Source organism: Medicago sativa, chromosome 5 (genome assembly GCF_051527215.1).
Source record: "Medicago sativa cultivar Bolivia chromosome 5, Bolivia_mono, whole genome shotgun sequence".
Classification (NCBI taxonomy): Eukaryota; Viridiplantae; Streptophyta; class Magnoliopsida; order Fabales; family Fabaceae; genus Medicago; species Medicago sativa.
Window position 1 is genome coordinate 8,819,926 of NC_140753.1, and position 21,226 is coordinate 8,841,151.

Consider the following 21,226-nt stretch of genomic DNA (forward strand, 5'->3'; position numbering starts at 1 on the left):
GGATTTAGTTTGTTATATATATATATAACATATATATGACAAAAATATTAAAAAAAAGGTGTGTGCTTTTTTTTATATTAAGAAAAAGGTGTGTGCTTTGTTACCGCAATCCATTTTTCATTAAAATTAAAAAAAAATTGAAATATGCTATGCAGGGGATCGAACAGGGGACCTGTTAGTTAATATAGATTAAATCACTTTATAAAATGGCGCTTTTTTTAACCTATAAGCGCTATCTTTCTCAAGCATACAGTAGCGCTTTTTTTTAACTTATAAGCGCTATTTAAGGTTGATTTATATATAGCGCTTTTCATAAAAAGCGCCATATACGATTAATCATGTTTTTTATTTAAATATCTATTATTTTTATTTAACCTATACTGACGCTTTCAATACAAAGCGCTATATATACTTCAAAGGATAGATAGTGCTTTTTCAAAAAAGCGCTAGCTAAGACCTCCGTGTTTTAATTTATAGCGCTTTAGTGTTAAAAGCGCTATTTATGAGGCGCTATATTTTCCCAATTTTGTAGTAGTGTTTCCATATATGAGATTTATTGAACCGTTGGAAAAACTATTGACGCTGCTTTAATTTCATTTTAATAAAAATAACGATTTATGTCCCCGTGAGCTTAGCTCAATTGGCACGGACATTGCATAATTTATGCAGGGGCTGAGTTCGAACCCCGGACACCCCACTTCTCCACATTTAATTGTGTGAGATCTAGCCACTAGGCTACTAGATAAAAAAATAATAATGATTTATTATTGTGGTGGATTCTAGGGTGAGGGTCCAATTAAGTCCCTCACCGGTGTACCACTTTAATCGACCATTGGATTAAACAAGTCTATACGATCTCATTAGTCATAACCACACTTGATCATATCTCCCCTCTCTCCAACCTCGTTTTTTCTCTAGTCCTAGCAAATCTCACTTTGTGCTGCACAAGGACCATGGCAGAGCTTCATCTCCATTTGTTCCACCACTACATATCAGTGGCGCTCTCCCACCTAAAAAACCTAGCAAATTCAGAAAACGGTGGCATCTTATGTTCGAGATTTCAAATCCCATTTCAATTTGTTTACCCCTTTCAACATTCAGGGTGCAAATGTGGCGTCTTATTATACTCTCCTTCATCGAATAGTTCAACAAAGTTTCTTGTTGGCAGTTTGGTTACGTTGTTCTGGTAAATTATATCAAACAATAACATATATTGGACAAATACCCAACAATTAAACCAAAAGAAAAGTCTAGCAAATTCTAACGAAAGTTGGTGTATTTAAGTAAAAATCCATCAACAAAAGCACAAGATTGTATAAATAATCATAGAATTCAATCTCTTCTCTCTTTACTTTCTTTTTATTATATTTCCAATTTCCACAATCACTTTTGTTGGATTAGATTGTGTGATACTGCTATGTAATATGTTATGAGTTTTTCTAATAAAACTGATTGATATGTGATCTTTATCATTACCAACGTTACATTCGTAGAGATTACGAATTTAAATATCGAAGAGGGATAAAAGAGGAAGAGGGGAGAGAGGAAAAAGATAAGTGTGATTCGGTGTATATGGTGTATAATAAAATATATGAACTCAATTAATCTAACGACTCTTATTGTTATTCATAGTGGTTCACCGGTGAGGGACTTAATTGGACCCTCACCCTAGAATCCACCTATTATTGTATTTTGAGTTAAATATATTTTTAATTTCAATAAAATCATGAGCCAAAAAATTTATGCAAATTTATGGAAGTATTTCCGATGATCCTTTTCTCTTTCACGTTGCTTCGAGTGAGCCTAAAAAGTATAAATGAACAGTTGTTACCTCCGGTGACCCGATGCTTTGTTGAATTTTTGGATTCTAGATGTGTTATACTCTCTCCGTTCCGGGAGAGGATTGTCTCCCGTGAGATTTTCTCCTGTTTTTCTCCAGTGAACAATCTTAACCCTTCATTTATTTAATGATAGATCAACGGCCAATAATAGAAACTATTAAATGATTTGTCGTTTTAGTTCTTTCCTGTTTTCCTCAAAAACTCATCTCAGTAAATCTCCTTGTTCATGAGATCAAATCATGTCCATGCTAATAACCAATTCTCATTGAATTACAAGCAAATTTCAAGCAAATTTAAATCTCCTTGGATCAAATCATGCTAATAACCAATTATGTCATTAAATTTGCTTGGAAGGACTTGAACACTTTGTATTAGATTGTTGTTGTTAGTACATCAATGTAAAATTATGGTTATACTTGTAAATTGGAATTGAGTCTGATAAATGGTTTCTTAGATAAATTAATTTTCAAGTAAAAAATTGAACCTCTTAAATTGTGATCAATGGAACCTATATCTCACCAAATTACAGACCAATCCACCAAAATAACAGTCGAATACACAAAAGTTGAGATAACAGATTCAGATAGAGAGACGATGTCAACCACAACGGCCGGAAACCACGACGACGAAAAACATAGCACACGATGACAACGTCATTAATTGAAGATCACACAACAGTAACTTCAACAGGTAGCACGCGACAACAACTAGCTAGTCAATATAGATAGTGTTCACTGTGTTGTTGTTGTTATTGAAGAAGGTGAAGGATTTCAATACTTTTCCAGGACGAAGAGACATGAAAAAGGACGGAAATGAAATTGAAAAAACACATGTAATTTAATTGTTTTATTGATGGCCGTTGATCTATTTTAAACAAATGAAGGGCTAAGATTGTTTACTGGAGAAAAACAGGAGAAAATCCCACGGGAGACAATCCTCTCCCCTCCGTTCCTTTATAACTGTCACTTTTACAGAATTTTTGTTTCTAATTAATTGTCACTTTCAAAGTTCAATGTAACATTAAATGTTGTTTTTTCTATTATGCCCTTAGTAATTTATTGGAGAGAGAGAAATATATGAAATATGATTAAGGATATTATAGGAAAAACATAAGTTATTGTATCAAAAGTAGTGAAATACATTTAGTGTCTTGGTTTGTGTAAAAAGTTAAAATATGACAATTAAAAAGGAACAGAGGGAGTAAAGTTTAGTGATGTCCTCAAATGTCAACTTCATCCTTCTAACATGAAGAATTATTTCAATAAGGCCATTGATTCAATTTTTACCTTTCCCAATTTGAAATCTTGTGTCTAACATGTTTTTATGTTGCAGATAGAACAACACCAAAATTGAACAAGACGAAGTTGGCCAAATTGGTGGTCGAGGTGGGGTTATCAAGTGAAGTTCCCTCAACCCTAAAAGATTGAAGGAATGAGAAACCCACCTCCTCGCTTGTTTTTTAGGCAAAGAAAAGGAAGAGAGATGCTCCAGTTGGTACCTTGCAACATATTTTTTGAGTGTACACTTATGGGAGAAAATTGACGACGTCGATTTATGTTCGTAACACCTCTTCCGTTGCAACGGCTACAATCATGGCTCGTAGTTCGTCCAACTTCGCTTTTATTGTTGTGCCTACCTGAAAATTTCAAATCCTTTTCTTGATGATGATTTTACCAGAAAACAACGTGGTGTTCGAGGTGGAAACGACGTAGAGGTGCTCAATTCGGATGATTGGATCAAGCACCTCCTTGAGTATGCCAATAAATGTGCTAAACTTTTTTTATTTTAATTTCAAAGAAAAATGACGTCATGTGATTTGAGTGTTGGTAGATAAATGACGTCACTTCAACATAAACTCGAAAGAAATTAGGAGGGATCTAACAGACCACAAAAGAATAAAACCGATTAGAACAAATGTGACGATTAAAATCGCATAATCACAATATTTAAGGCCTAAAATTGTAATTAAATTTAATATTAATATAACATAAATTTAGTATAGAGATGGATGATAGATTTAGTATAGGGATGGATGATGGTGAGTGACTGAGTGGGAGTGAGGGTGGCATTTGTGCAAGGAGGCATTGGTCTTTTCCTTTCAACACACATTGTGCTCTCTAATTGTTAGATCACTATCATCATTCACTAAGACAAACTACTCTTTTGGTTTCCCTTTAAGGGACGCTTCTCTAGCACCTCTCTTTCTCCTCTCCAATTAAAGTTTCACTTTATTTATTTACAACCACAATACTGTATGTGGCTATGCTTTAATTTCCTTTTCTTTCTATAATGTTACATATATATAATTTCCTTTTCTGGTAATGTTTCTGTGTTTGATATTGTATTCATATGTGTCTCTTTGCATTTTTCTATCGACCTAGCCTTTTCTTAATTCTGAGATCTAGCTAGCTTGACTATTCATGTGTTACTTGAGCAGTCACTCTTCTCACAGTCTGTCCTATGTCCCACTCCAATCTTTATCATTGTATATGATACATATTTTTTGTTTTAACTTTGGTTATATAAATATTTTTTGTAGTTTTATTACTTTTTACCTCTTGTGTGGGCCTGGAGAGTAATGTTAAAGATTGCTTTGTCATTAAATGGAAAAATATGATTTGCCAAAAAAAAAACTTCAACAAGTAAATTACCTCATAAAAGGATACTACATAGTATAACTTTTTTAAAGTTTTATCGGATTATTTATAGTAATATGGAATCCCTTATATATGTAAATTTTTATGCATCAAAATATTTTAATTACACAAAGTAATGATAAAGGAAAAAAAGAAAAAGAGGAAAGTATGAGGAAAATCTACAGTGAATCTAAAGTTGAGACATTAAAAGAATACGGGTCCATTAATTTGTGCAGTTGGTATATAAGATTAGATGTTTCAGCATATTTACTATGTATCAGGAAAGCTCATTCATTAGTGTTTTGTTTTCGTACATCCTAAGTTAGGAAACAGGACCACAAATTAATTTGTAGAGTCTCCTTAATTAAGAACGCAATACCTACATATGGAATTATGGTTTCAACCTTCAAGACCCCCCCCCCCCCCCCCCCCCCTATGTTCCTCTTTAGAATACAAACTGTACAAATTAAGATAGGTTGTATATGAATGCGTTTAATTCCTCACCAACTATTAATTAACTTTCGTTTTCTCATGTATAAATCATATAGATTCAACCAATTGTTATTCACTAATTAAGTTTTATTTTGGACTGGTTTTTCATGTCTAAAGGAACAGAATAATAATTGATGAATGAGAATGAGAATTGGAGAAAAGGTTTTCTTTTTTGTTTTAATGAAAATATGGAGAAAAGTTTATAGAGAGATCCAACACATAATAGTAACATTTTAGGTGGACATGGGGTAAAAAAGAAACATTTTAGGTGGACATATACCAACACCTTATTTTTAGAAACAACTAGTCAAATTTTAATGAAAATTTGGAGAAAAGTTTATAGAGAGATCCAACACATAATAGTAACATTTTAGGTGGACATATACCAAACACCTTATTTTTAGAAACAACTAGTCAAAGTAATTATAACATTTTTTTAAGATTGTCCATAGAAAAATTGTGGGTAATTTAATTACTCAACAACTAAATCAGTCACATAAATAAATATGCAAATGAAGTGAAAATTAATTTGTATGTACTATTTGCAAATTTACTTTTGTGTGGTTAATTCTCGTTTAAATAAATTACATAGAATTCTTCAAATGTACTATAATTTATGTCTCACTTAATTATAAATATTAAAATAAAATAAAAATAGTCAACCTTAATTTTGTTTTTGAAAATTTCAACATACAAGATATACTTTCTTTCAAAAAAAATAAAAAAAATACAAGATAGACTTCATTTTTCTCCTTTTTTTTAACTGATTGTCTTCCTCGACCTTGTGTGCAATAAAGTATGATTGGAATTTTAGGTACATATTGGAGAGATTGAAAATTTCTCTGTCTGCCAGGAAAACACTAGATTAACAATATAATTTTCTGACAGAGGGATTAACAAGATAGAAATAATTTTTTTTTTCCTTCAAGAAAAAAGATAGAAATATTTTTTCGTTAACCCTTTTGGATTTTCAGGAAAAAGGGGCATTGCTAATTCGGAGTTTTGTTGTGAAGTAAAAATAGCCTCACAAAAAATTGTTCTACCTAAAAATCGAACTTGAATTCTCCCAAACAATTTATCATTGATGAAACTCATTAACCACTTGAGATCATTTATTTGATTAATCGGATAAAAATATTCGAAAGTGGGATATTTCTTGTTAGAAGTGGCTTTCATTAATTACCCTGAATGCATTTTTTATATAGAAATAATGAAAGGAAATTTAAAGTAAATCACAATCATATTTTGTTAATTAATATCTATAGTCAAAGTTTCAGTCTAGATCTGCACGTTCAATCAAATTTATTTTTCCTTTTACAGTCGTTAAGGTTGGGTTGGTCACATGACTACGTTACTATGATTTTGATTTCACATCAATTTATTTTTGAACACATTAGTGATCACGCAAAAAGCTTTTCCTATAATTGCAATAAGAAAATACAATGTATACTTTAAAGAAAACGAAATTGTCTCCAAATTTGTATATATTAGTGATCATAATCAATTATTGATCACAATGAACCCAGCTAGTAAATGCTCCCTTCACAAACAAGTTCTCAACAATTATTTATGTTTTCACACTTCTCAAATCAAAAGGAAGGACCTAGATTTTCTGCTGTAACTGCTTCACGCAGTTACACGTATTAGTTAATTTCAGTCGTAGAAAAGTGATACAACGATTTAGATTTGTTTGGTCAGTTTCATATAGTTTAATGTCAACCATCAATTAGAGATCGGACGGCTGAGATTTGTTACAGCAGGATGCTAAAACAACACCAAATTCTGTCTACAAAAGGAACACTTATGAATTGGTTTTCTTGAAGGGTAATTTGCAAGTACATTACATTTTTATTATTTAATCAAATCAAAAGTTTTTTTTGAAATAATTTTATTTTTGAAACAACTAATGTTAATATTGTTAGCATTATAACGAAAGTAGGAACTAAACGCTTGATATCTTAATCATTCCACCTGGTAACTATGTGACTGCACCTACCAAAACAACATATATCTCATTTTTTTAAATCAGAAAAATGCTATCGTGGTCAAACACGAAATTGGATATTATACGGCTACCGAGTTAAGATCCTCTTCATTTTCTAAAAGAAATTGAGCTATCTATTACAATAGTTTTGAAATAAATAAATAATATAAATGTACATATTTCTAAAATTTATTACATCAATTAATTGGACATTTATAATTTAAAACTATGGTAATGGATATCTACGTTTCTTTTGAGAAATTGAGATGATCTCAACTCACGGCTACCTTATCATACTATAACCATTGAGGATTCGATTCCGATAAAGGCCCGGACCGGGGTTGGGGCCGGCGCTGCAGCACTTGTCAAAGTTGCCTAATATTGAAGAGCAAACATGTTTTATTTCCATTTGGGCCAATGCCAAACTGAGAGGGTTAAGAGCTACTAATAATGGGAATAGGAAGAATCTTGCTCAATTTTGTAACCGATTATAATCGCCAAAAAAGAAAGAAGTTGGTGTCTTGTCAAGGACTCTTATCTTAGTGAGGCCTAAATAATGATAGAGAGACTCAGAGAGATTGAAACCTACTTTATACAAAACAAGTACTCCCTCCGTCCCGGAATAACTGACCCATTTTCTAAAAAAAAGTGTCCCAAAATAACTGACCAATTTCAATTTTCAATACAACTTTCATCATTCCCAATACAATATAACACTAAATAATACTACTTTTATCATTCCCAATACAATATATTCTACTTTCCCCTTTATTTATACATTTTTCTTAATATGTGTGAAAAACAAAATTGTGTCAATTAAATTGGGACGGAGGTAGTAAGAATTTGTGTGGTGATAAATATTTCACGAGGTTATTTCTTTATTAAGGTTTGATGTTGAATGTGATGGACTTTTTGGGTACATTGTTTTTCCTTAATTGGAATGAGTTTAGGGTTCCAACGCTAACTCTTTACCAACTTGTCAATCGTGCTGTTTGCGTTGTTGTGACTACGATAAATACCTATGTTGCTAAAATAAGCATGTCTACAGGATTGAACAGCTCATATTCATTTAATTTTGCATGCATTTTGAGTTTCCCTTGAACACTTTAGGGCATGTTTGAAGTCAATGTGGATTTGTCAAAATTACAACGAGACACCACAGTTAACAAATAGTCTTTTCAAAATTATGGTGGTTCAACGTGATTTTAATAAATTTTCCATGATATTAAATATAAACCGGCAATTGAGTGAAAGAAATGCAATCGATATTTTAAACTTTTTCAAAATCACGGTTGGTATGAACAATGCATAAAATATGTAAGGTTGGGGTTCAATCCCCGGCCACCACAAAAAAAAAAGATGATTGGTTTTAGTATTTTGAAACCGGACAAAAAAAAAACCTCGTAGATTTTGTAACAATTGCCGCTTCAATGATGGTAATGAATAATGATAGAAATAGTTGATGATAGATTACACAATAACAAATGAGATTTTTTTTTTTCTTTTTAGATGAACAAATGAAATACTTGATAATTTGAGTGAGCATAGAAAGAAAACAAAAATAGTGAGAATAAAAATCACTCGTGGATTAGCAGGTATATAAAGAAAAATGAAATGAATGATGAAGCATGACTTATCCAACAAAAAAAAAACATGGGCTTAAATTGGTTCAGGATGAACAAGCTCAACTTGGGCTTATGATTTTATGTCATCAACAAGAAAATTGATCAATACACCCCTTTATTTGCTCATAATACCAAAAATATCCCTCTCGGGGAGTTACAATCCGAACCTCTTGGTCCGTATCTCCCGCTCACTCAAGTTTGAAGGTTACGACCTGAACTGTTTTTTACTTATATATCAAGCAACCAGACTTGTGCTACACAACATACCCTACGCTCTACCTTCCTATTTGCAAAAAAGTAAAAATAATAATAAAATTGGGGGTTCCAATTTTTTATTTTGCAAAATGAGTTTCTCAAATCATCATTAAAAGATTTCTACGCTCATTTGTCGTCTAAGAACATATATTACATATTTTGAACCGATTGCATTGTTGCTTTGTGCTTTTTTTTAACCGGAGTTGTTTTTTATTAAAAGTTAACACATAAACCTATCGTGATCAAACTCCCGAACCATTTAGGAATGAACGACTCAATTTAATTGCAATATTTTGATGTTTCTATATTATATTTTTTATTTTATTTTGTTATGTGCTTCATTTATGGTGGTTGAACATCCTATTGATCCAAAGAGAAACAAAGTTGAAGCTTTTGTCGATTTGAAACCAAACATTGTTAAGACTTTCAATGACTTGAAACCAGATATTTTGTAGGATTTCATTGATTTAAAACCAAACATTGCTGAGGTTTCCGTTGATTTGGAAACAATATTTTATTCTAAAGAGAACACTGTTAAGCTTGGTATTTTTAAACCTGTTGATAATGAAGTTGATATGACGGAATACTTTTTTACAAATATGAAATATAAAGTTATGGATGATATGATTAATTGGATTCGTCATCAAGCATCAACAACGAAATTTACCTTATTATAGAAAAATCTCATCATGGTGGTGGATGAAGAGCGCCAAAGTTAGTCTTCGATTGTGAAAGGTGTGGTGTGTTCCAAGGAACTAAGAAGAAATTGAAACCAGAAGACACAAGGTAAATAAATTGTGAATGTTTGTTTAGGTAGCATGATTATTTATTAAAATTATATGAATGGTCGCTAAGTATTGTTAATGGAGTACATAACCATATGATGGAATGAAAGTTAAACGACCACTTTCTTGTTGATGGTATAAATGTGGAAAAGAATGGGATTGTTGAAGATGTGACAAGGAATATGGTCTAACCAAAGAATATATTAATGACTTTGAAGGATAAAAGAAAAGACAATGAAACAGTAATAAAGCAAGTTTACAACGTACATCAAAGGTACAAAATGTCCATAAGAACATGTTGACTAAAAATTTTCAGATAGCCATTTGTCGCAAACAAAGCAGTCGTTGCCTAAAAAAAAGGTGCACGTGTTGGTAATCCATCGCCAACCTAGTTTCACGACCAAACATTCCTCATATTGATAAAATGTGTTTATGCATTCATATATTAAAAAAAACTGTGGAAGTCAGATGTGATGGTGATTGTGGATTTGACGTTGTAGCTGAGCATCTTGGTCTTTATGAATATAGTCATAGTTTAATTGATCTTGCATTTCTTAGAGCACTAAATCTGCATAAGAGTGATTATATGCCAATCTTCGACCACGAGGAAGATTTTAAATATATCAGAGATGGATTGTACCCTCCCAAATTGAAGAGTGGAATTGCAATGATAGAGAAATGATTGACGTTCCCATATATGAGTCATATTAATTGAAACTTGCTAGAAAAGAATTCTAGTTGAGTTGTCAAGACATCAAATGGAGTTTATAAATCCTTTTTCCCAATTTTAGATCATCCACCACATAATCCATCTTCACACATCATGTGCATTAGATTAATTCCAAATTATCTTGTTCATGTTTTTCTGAAGGACGGGTGTCTGCTACATCCCACGTGTCTAGAGTGGAAACGTTACAAAAAAGATGAAGTTGAAACATGGGATGATCAATTTATGGAGAGACAATATTTGTTTGAAGAACTCGTGAAAATTGAAAAAGGTGACTGACCACCCAAAGTAACCAATTTCGATTGATAGTGATGATGAAGAAGCAGTTTGACTAGTAGGATATGACTTGTATAAGATATAATTTTATTGTGCATTGACAACTTTTTTGTGGTCCTTAGTGCATCACAATTTTTTATTTTTTTTATTTTTTGCGGTTCATAGTGCACTCACACTTCTTGGTGGTCCATAATTCACCGACATTTTTTGGTGACCAATATTCCACAAACACTTATATAAATATATATCTTTACATATTATGAAGTGGATTATGCACCGACAATTTATGTGGTACATATTCCACTGGGTCTTACACAAGTATATGTCTTTGCCTTTCTTTCATATCCATATATCATAAACTTTCATTTTATTTTCTTCTGATAATTTTTCCTGTCTCTACATTTCTCAGGCATGCCTCCAGCCAAAGTTCATATCTGATTTGAAGCTTTGAAGAAAATGGTTCAAATGTATTTAGCCCCCAATGACAAGTTGACTGAGTTGGAGAGGCAACTTAACCATTTCATTCATTATGCTTGTGAAAATCAAATTGTGTCTTAAGGTATTGTGGTTCATTATCCAGATATTCTTAAGGATGATATGACGTACACACCATGTTTCCCTAGATGGTGTCTGAAGATGGATTGTTATATTTGTCTCTTTGTATGACGTTTTTTTGTTGAAGAAGCTAAATTATCCCACTTAAATTGGCACTAGAGAGAATCAAACTCGAGACCTTGATGAGGAGCACACTTCAAAGTTCTAAGACAACACTACCAGGACAACCCAAATGGGTCGTGTGATGTTTGTTCAATCTCTAATTATATTGAATTATGAGTTTTGGTGTATTGTTGTTGAGTTATGATTGTTGGATTATGAGTGTTGTTAACTTTTAAACCAAGGTTAAATGGAATTGAGGATTTATCGAGTCTTAACTTCTGAATTAGAATAATCTCGAGTTAGGATCTGAGAGGAGAATTTTAGAAAATTCGATGAACTTATGAGTATTTTCAAGTGTCAATTGAGCGACTTTTCATTAACAATGTGTAAGCCCAAATGGTGTTTTATGATTACATGCTTATAGTCAAACTTATCGTATTTATGTTCGTTAATTGGTCAATTTAAATTTGATAAACATTTCTCACTTCCAATATGAATACCTTTTTTAGGTCAAAGTGAATATAGGAGGATAAACAAAATGATTTTTACATAAACATATCAAGGTTTTCTCAAACATGGAGAGGTATATGAGGATGGTGGTGAAACGGCAACGTGGGATGCAAAATAGTGGATGAATTGTCTAAGATAACACGAGGAAGGTGGTGGCAATGGGGTGGTATAAAAATGATGTTTTATTTTAGCTGCCAATACATACCAATTATGTATCACTAACCAATTTTTTTTATTGATATTGATAGTTGACAATTTCTCATGTTTCTCACGGTATATTCAAATCAAATGAATTGAATCCAACGAAAGAGGTTAAATTTTCACAATGCATGTGATAAACCATAGTTTTTATTTGAACCAAAAGAGATACCTAAATTTATTGCAGATAAGTCTAGAACATGATTAATTTTGGTAGAGAAAAAATTTACCCAAAAAAAAAAATCAGTAGAGAAAATCTATAAAAATAAAATAAAGGGTTAATTAAGTTTTTAGTCCCTATAAATATTCACAGTTTTGCTTTTAGTCCATACAAAATAAAATTACACTTTTTAGTCCCTGTGACATTTTCCTTAAGCATTTTAGGGACTAAAAATGTTGTTGAATTTTTTTTATAGGGACTAAAAATGATGTTGCAAAATTTTAATAAGGACTAAAAAATGTTGATGGAAAATTTTATAGGGACTAAAAAGTGTGATTTTATTTTATAGGGATTAAAAACAAAATTATGAATATTTATAGGGACCATTTACTTAAGGGTCTTGTTAACGAGTGCCCCGGGGCACTCTTTAAGCATTCCTAATAAGGAAATTATTCTTTAAAAAAAGTAAAGATTTCGATTTCCAAAACAATAAATGCACAAACTTTCATAAAATCTTACTACTTTAAGTGCTTAAAGAGTGCCCCGGAAGCACTCGTTAACATTTCCCTTTACTTAATTAACCCTAAAATAAAATTCAAAAGCATAGTTTCTTGTGGCAAGCGTTAAAAAAACTATGAACCAAAGGCGAGTTTTAGCATGGGACAATTGAGAAATTTCCCCATCTTAGGCTTATTTGTTTCTTACCGGCTGTTACCTGTAATTTCGGAAAATACTTCCATGACATAGCTTGTGTGCCATTGGTGCCATTGTGAAAATCCTTGCCATTGATGTGTGTGGATGTGTGTGGGGATGTGTGTGTGGTGGAGATGCAATGGTACACAAGCTATGATACCAATGACACACAAGCTATGACACCAAAGTGGAGTCCTGTAATTCCAATTGAAAGAAAATACGGCTTATTTGTTTTGGGTTCTGTGATGTCAACAACAAAGAAGGGTTCTATATTTTATTTTAAAAATGAACCTATTTGTCAATCTGAACAATTTATTTCACCTGTAAATGATTTACACCAGATTTTGTCAAAGAACCAAAAGCAAATTTATAGAACAAATAAATTTTAAAAACAATCTATTACTTTAAAATTATTTAGAATATTATCTACACTATATTCAAGTATTTTTTTTAAAAAAAAACTCGGTATCAACCCAAGAATAGATTAATTCATAAGATACATCTAAGTAATAATATTACATAATTTGTCCTTTAACTTATGTTTTTCTACGATTTTATTATTTATGTTATAACATGTCAATATTGTATCTTTTTTTATGAGATTTTTTTCAATAAAATTTGGGTTTCTAAGTTTGTATAATGAATCCCCTAAAAAAAAAGTTTGTATGATGAAGATTTGATGTTTTTTTTATGAACTTTAGATGATTTTTTTAGAATGATAACGATGTTGATATTTTATAATATAAATGATTAAATCAATAAAAAATGACGAAGTATGACCTGCTGTGAAGCACAAAACTTCAAAATTGAGGACACACATGTATCTGATACGTATCATGCAACGATACGTGCTCGATACACCCAGATACGTATCAGGAGAGTATACAGTAATTAAATTTTATTTAAAAAAACAATTGTCGATACATTAAAAGTATTATTCTTTCTCTTTTAATTTTATAATTTTTTTAATCGGTGTGAAATCATCAAATATTTTTGTTATAGTCATAGGAAAAGGAAAAGGAAATTACATTTATGAAGTATATAATGAAAAATTCTGAAAAAAAATAAGTACAATAAAAAATACCAGTTCCCTCAAATTGGTTCAGTTAGTGTTCCATTTTACTTTTTAAAAATCCATGTAGTCAAGTTGATGAGCCGTATAAGTTGGGTGGCACTTTGGTGACATTAATGTCACGGTGACATTAAATCTGAACCACACATTGCCATTGCATCTGGGCCACACAACACATCTAATGTCACCCAATGTGTGGCCCAGATTTAATGTCACCGTGACATTAATGTCACACAAGTATTTCCCGTATAAGTTGCTGGTAAAAAAGATCATAGGATCTCAACCGTCCTCATTATTTTATATTAAATCAATGATTCAATTTAGATGAGCCTAAGATGGGGAAGTTTTACAATTGCCCCATGCTAAACGTGGCCTGAACCAAAATCAAACAAAAACTGTCAATAATATGGTGGGGTACAAGATTTTATGGCAGGGATCTTGCAAGTCTTTATTCAGCAAACAAAAGTGTAGGCCTCAATCCAATTTTCAATGCAACAATTCCAATAAGTAGACCAACATAAGATACGATCTGCTCAATATTCCAATAAGTGATGTTGTAGAGTCGAGGTGGTGGTGACTCAGGCTCTGTTTGGTAAGCCACCAAATGAGCTTATAGCTTATAGCTTATAGCTTATAAGCTCGTTTGACAAAAAAAGCTCTGTTTGGTAACGATCTTTTACCACGAGCTTATAGCTTATTTCACGAATTTCCACGAGCTTATAAGCTATTTTTCAGAAGCTACTTCAAGTAGCGTTTGAGCTTATAGCTTATAGCTTATTGTATTTTATTCCACTTTTGCCCTTGCTATTTTATCTAAAATCCCTTTTTACCCTTTATAATTTATTACAATCTGAAATATTTTTACGTTAATGCTGAATTATTGTAAGGCACATGTTTTAACACGCAGTATTCATGCAGGGAGAATTGATTTGCAAGATACTGCCATTCCAGAAAGTGAACCGAAGCCAGAAACTTGAATCAAAACTGCTTGTTTTGCATTTTACTGGATCATGTATTCTATTAATTTAAGCTTGGCATGTGAAGATTGTAGACAACTATATGCTAGAAGCAAGCATATTAAAAATTCAATGCAGGCAGGACTGGAGTAAGGTCATGAATCTTGGGGGAGTTAATGCCGGGGGGGGCTCATTTCCTGTGCTTTTCAATCCCATTTTTTTGTCACATGATTTTTCAATCTGAAGTATTTTATTCCACATGATTTTTCTAAAATCCCATTTTTGTCGCCTACAACATATGGATTCGATTTTTCTTTTTGTTTTTAAAATAAAAAGAAATTAAGTATTTTGACCAAAAAATAAAATATTAATTTATTAATCTATAAAATATATATATATTAAATTGATTAATTTAAATTATTAAATATCTTAAATATTAATTTATAGTAGTATAAATTTTATATGAATTAATAATGTCCTTTTATGTAATTTTACATTTATCAGCTAGTTCAACCGCTATTTTTACCAAACACTTTAATTAGCTTATCAGCTATAAGCTATCAGCTAAAAGCTATCAGCTAGCTTATCAGCTAAAAGCTATCAGCTAGCTTATCAGCTAGCTTATAAGCTATCCGCTATTTTTACCAAACAGAGCCTCACATGTAACTCCCCATTCAATATCAACTCTTATATTTGAATACTCCTGAGTCCTAATATCAGTATCAGTATCTCTTACTTTTTTATCTTTTGCATGTGGATTTTAAGTTGTTAATTGGGAGTATACGGTTACTTATTTAAATGAAACTAGTACTGACAGTATCATTAAATTTTAAGCATGTGATGGTTGCGTAGTTACTTAAGGTCCAGGGTACATATACTGGTGGTAGATGAGTGTGTTGTGTTTACTTGGTCAAATGACACATGTTGTTGATTCAAACACAACACAACACAGTAGTATGATGCTAATACAGCCAAACCGACACCTTCCCCTCCCTATCTCTCCCCCTTTTCTCGTTCTCTTGAAAAATTATATATATTATTATTTGCAGATTAGTATTAAGTTTATGATGAACAGAACATATTAAAATTTTAATAACGTTTAGATGAATCTCTTCAAACTTAAATGAGGTCTTGGTTTCCAAGTTAGTTTTTGGCATACCGTTAACACTATCTTAGGCATCTTGAATGGGAAGTGTTTTAGCTAATAGGGTCCAAACCCATTAGGCAGTAGGCACCTCCTCCATCTAATAATAGCCATCAATGTTTGTATAGTACTCCTACTTTCTTTCTCATCTCTTACGCCTAGATCCCACCTTTTTCAATGTACTACTACTAAAAATGTAGACCGTAGAGTTATTAGTGAGATCAATTTGATAATTTTTAGAGATGCTGAATTAGATATATTGAGTGTAAGTACTTTCATTAAAAAAATATATATAAATAAGTGATTTGTATATGTGAGTTTCATCTTAAGAACATTTAAGAGTTTTTTTAAATTGATTGTCTTTGTGGATGTTCTTAGAAGTATTTAATATTTACCATTCATTAGAGTGTAAAAATATTTGAAAAATTACTCTCTACAATGTTATTAGCAAATACACCTAGTTTACATTAAAAAGATCATACTTCTTGACCAAAGCGCATATTAAACTTGCTATTTCAATGACTAGTTAACAATATTACCCATCACATTTTCTTTTGTCTTACTTTCTCTTTTCCCTTATATATATATATATATAAAATCGGTGTTTTTGTCAAACTTAAAGGATTAAAATAGACATTTTACCCTAATATTACTTATTTTTTTCTTGATTTAGTAATAAAAATATGATTCTATTATACACCCTATCATTTCTCAACCAATATTACATGAGGTAGAGGGAAACATAATTCAAATCACTTAAGGTATCAAATTCGAATCAAATATGGTTAATAGGAGAACCTCCACTAAAAATGACGAGTTAGATTCTTCTACAAAAGATTGATCATAAAAAGCATATTAACAAATGTATCATTTCTCTTCTATTAATTTTCTAAGAAGATTTATGAAAAAGTGTATATATATATATATATATATATATATATATATATATATATATATATATTAGAAAAGAGAACATTAAATAAGTTAGTTAAAATATCTTTATAAGATTACTTTATTAGTAGTTTGTAAACCAAATCCAATCTTTTGAAGTTATTATAATAAAGAGAAAGCAGAGATAGTTGTTAGTTGAGGAGTGTGAGTCATTTTCCTTGAACTCAGAGCGTCGGTGAGATATCAAACACAACACGTTATCATATTCATTGTTCTGCTCCTTTATCACCCTCTTCACTTTCTCAACTTCAAAGTTCTAACTAACCATTTCTTGCACCTAAACTTATGAACCTTCAACTTCATTCTTAGAAGGTCATGTAAGTATGGAATAAATTATTTTGTTAAGGTAAATATTTTCCTTGTGATTATAGTTCCATTGTAATATTTATTTGATTACATGATTTAATTATTATATGGTTAAAGTTGTTATTGTATTTGTAGTCATGATCAAACTATTTGGTATTTTAGACTTTAGTAGTATATAATATAATTTTTTCCTTGACCAAAATATGCATGCAGAATCAGCATAATTTGAAGACTAATTTTCCTAATGGATCAAAAGCAGTGGGAGTGGGGGAAAAAGACAAGGGAGAAAACAATTTTAGAAACAGACAAAGCAAATCTTACTTCAAATGAAAATGAGGAGGTAGGTAATTTTAACCTTTTCTAACATCTATTATTTTTGTTCTGAATTAATTAATTTTATTTATATATTGGACAAAATAATTCTAAATGTAACTATTTGTTAGAGATCTAGATTCTAAAATGCAACTAATTGGTATTTTTTTTGTCTTGTTTTATTTTTCTGTTTTAGGTGCATGCACTTCTGGCTGATAAAGAAAAATTGGAGAAAGAATTAAAAAGATTAAATGATAAGCTTGTTTTTACACTCTCTGAATGTAATGCTAAAGATGATTATATGAAGAAACAAACAAAAATTGTTCAAGAAGCAGTGTCAGGTAATGTTCATGAATTTCTAGTTTTAAGTAGTAACTCGCAACATTATTATCGAGTTTAATTTTCGCACACATTCGGTGTAAAAAGTTTTACATTGTTAGCACATCAGTCATCACAACTAATCATGCCTTTGACTATAGAAGTGGTTATGATAAGGGTCAAACGTTTAATGATCCGTCGGTTATGATTGATTGAGAGTGTAAGAATTAAAATCAATAATGCATAATTTTTTTAAGAGCAGTTATATTGGTGTCTTATAAAAGTTTCATTTGAAGGATGGGAGAAAGCAGAAGCTGAAATGTTGTCAATGAAGGAACATCTCGAGGAATCTATACACCAGGAACTAATTTATGAAGAAAGAGTCGCACATTTGGATCGTACTCTCAAGGAATGTATGCGGCAGTTACATTTTGTTAGAGAGGAACAAGAGCAAAGGATTTATGATGCTGTAATGAAGGTTTCTGTAGAATTCGATCAAGCTCGCGTTGTTTTAGAGGAGAAGCTATCAGAGAAAAGTAAAAGGCTTGCTAAAACTGTGATTGAAAATTCTTATCTTAACAAATCTATTATCGCGAAAGACAATTTGATTGATGATCTGAGAAGACAATTGAATCAAGCAGACGTGGATCGTAATGCATTGATGATTGGATTAGAGTCTGTTGAGAAAGATAATACTTCTCTGATGTATGAGGCTCAAGTGCTTCAAAAGGAACTTGATATTCGAAATGAAGTTCAATTTTCAAGAGTAATGCTTTCGCGAACTGCTTCTAAACTGTTGCAACTTGAGTCTGAGATTGAATCCAAAAACCAAGTAGCATCAGAGCAGACTAGAAGTAATGTTCCATTGCAAGAGTTATCTTTGGCATCAATGTCTTACATTGGCAGTGATGACAATGTTAGCTGTGGGGAATCCTCGGCTTCTGCATTGATTTCAGAATCGGAGCGGTTTAAAAGTCCAAAACATTTGGGATCATTGTCATGCCAAAGTTTTGGACCTTCAGATATAAACCTTATGGATGATTTCATTGAAATGGAAAAGTTAGCAGTGGTTTCTGTCGAAAAAGCCACTGAAATTTCTCATGCTTCCGTAGAAGCAAATAATGAAATAATTGGCTTCTCGGAGACTATACTAGATGAGATCAGTCCATTGTCTGATTCTGATAATATCTCGGAATTCGCTGCATCGAATCCGGAAACATGTTTCAATGACATATTAAAGGGTAATATTCCTGGTTGGTTTCAAGATGTAGTTAAAGTGGTATTGGAACAAAATTGTGTTACTGATTTTAACCCTGATGATGTACTTGAGGATATTAAATTGGCTATAAAGCACCTGAATAATCCAGATCAATGCACATTAGATTCAGGCAAAGATTCTTGTCAATTTGATGCATCTAATGCTGAGACTTCATTGATAAAGAGAACTAGAACACAACGTCAAAGAGATCTGAATAAATCAATAGGCAAAATGATTGAGCTTATTGAAGGGATCAGCATGCCTGTTGACGATAACGACAATTCAAATCCCTTCATGGTCCGTACTTTTCAGTGGAAAACATCCGATTTCAGGGATGTCTTACAGAAGTTTCTCAATATGTGTTACAGTTTCCTGGATGGCAAGGCTGATCATGAAAGATTTGCCACGGGACTAACTACAGCCATGGAATGGATTATCAATCACTGCTTTTCGCTTTGGGATGTTTCAAGTATGGAGGATGCCATCAAAAAGAAATTTGATTGGGATGAGACACAAAGTGAAAATGAAGCTAAAATTGGAATGTTCACAGATTCAGAAGAGTTGCAAACAGATACGAGTCGATTTCAGGAATTAGAGAATACTATTGCCAACTTACGATCGGAGTTGCAGACATTAAAAGAATCCAACAGAAGACTTGAAGATCAAATACAAAATGAAAGATCCTTAAGTAGATATCTTGACACTCAGCTTACAGAAACTGAATTAAAAGAGGCTTATCACAAGATTTTAGCATTAGAAGTGGAATTGGAGAGCAAGAACCACTTTTGTGAAGAATTAGACACAAAATGTGTTGAACTTCAGCTTCAGCTTGAAAGGTGTGAAGTAATTCTAATCCTTCAATATATATATTAGTTATGTGTGCAATACTGTAATATGATTTTGGAACATTTTAGCTTATACTGACGTATAATTTTATCTTCTCAGCACGAAAAGGGCACGCTCAAATGGTTACGTTAATCAGAAAAATGAGCCGGTGCGAAATGTAAGTTCATCTGTTTTATTCCTTAGCAGGAAAATCTATTTCTGCTGGAATATTGTGTTGAGGTTGTTTGTTTACATATCCTGCAGGAATGGGAGATAACAGCTGCTTCGGAGAAATTGGCAGAGTGTCAAGAAACCATCCTTAACCTTGAGAAGCAGTTGAAGGCAATTGCTGCAACAACAGATGTATCGATTTTCGACAACATTATTGCCGCTCATCGTCGTCCTATAGTTACAAACACAACTAGTGTTAGTGTTCCCTTAAAAGACATGAAGGTGAAAAATCGACCGTCCCTATTGGATCAGATGCTTGCTGAAGATGAAGCAAAAGCCAAGTTTTGTAAAACAAGCGAAAAAAGTTTTATACTGCCACTTGAAAAGATTGTAGTTTTGAAAGGATTAAAAGGCTGCGATGACGATGTTAATGTCAATTCTTTGGCCATTTTACCTGCCAAAAAATATGGACGACTAAGCTTGTGGAAAAGGATGTTAGGGACAAGAAGAAAGCCGAAACGAAAACAAGTGTATCAGTTTAACAAGTGAAATGCAGTGTGAGTGTAGTTGAATACTTTCTGAGAGGGAAAAACACTTGCATCTAACATTGCTGTAATTTGTAATGGAGAGAAGTGAGGGATGTTTGTGTGTTTTTCTCTTCACTCTGGTGTATACGGCTGAATAAACTAATGAAAAATAAAATTCATGTTATTAATAATGTAATGCAATGCAACATTGTTGTTCTTAGATATATACTTCTTATTACTGAGCAAATGTAAGTGCAAGTAGATAAGATTAATTGGAACAAAAGTTCAAGTAAGTGCAAGTAGATAAGATTAATTGGAACAAAAGTTCAATGTCTGTTTAGAAAGGGAAACAAAATTTAGAGTATTTTTCTGCCTAATGTTTAAATAATTTGTCTTCTAGATAACCATGTTTTGGATTAACTCTTGCACAGCATAAATAAGGACTTTATAGTTCTAGTTCAACTGACAAAAATGTCACTATGCCAAGATTGGGATTCTAATCCAGACTTCTCCACTTGTCTGTGTGAGTTTTTAATAACTATTGTTA

At 32.0% G+C, this 21,226-nt stretch overlaps 1 protein-coding gene and 1 long non-coding RNA gene across 3 annotated transcripts; both read left to right on the forward strand.

The window, feature by feature from the left end:
• Positions 1 to 10,887: 10,887 nt before the first annotated feature.
• Positions 10,888 to 11,546, forward strand: LOC146919746 (uncharacterized). Its single transcript, XR_015011596.1, has 2 exons — positions 10,888 to 10,939; positions 11,031 to 11,546. It is a non-coding gene; the product is annotated as an uncharacterized LOC146919746 (long non-coding RNA).
• A 5,549-nt stretch (positions 11,547 to 17,095) lies between these two features.
• Positions 17,096 to 20,926, forward strand: LOC146919747 (filament-like plant protein 7). 2 transcript variants are annotated; one of them, XM_085713166.1, is made up of 6 exons: positions 17,096 to 17,308; positions 17,482 to 17,608; positions 17,777 to 17,921; positions 18,195 to 19,992; positions 20,102 to 20,159; positions 20,246 to 20,926. In XM_085713166.1, exons 2-6 carry the CDS (start codon positions 17,513 to 17,515, stop codon positions 20,699 to 20,701), a joined length of 2,553 nt encoding a protein of 850 aa, XP_085569292.1. In that variant the 5' UTR covers positions 17,096 to 17,308; positions 17,482 to 17,512; the 3' UTR covers positions 20,702 to 20,926. The 2 variants fall into 2 exon arrangements, with proteins under 2 accessions (XP_085569292.1, XP_085569294.1); XM_085713168.1 differs by having other exon boundaries at positions 17,096 to 17,279.
• Positions 20,927 to 21,226: the final 300 nt, after the last annotated feature.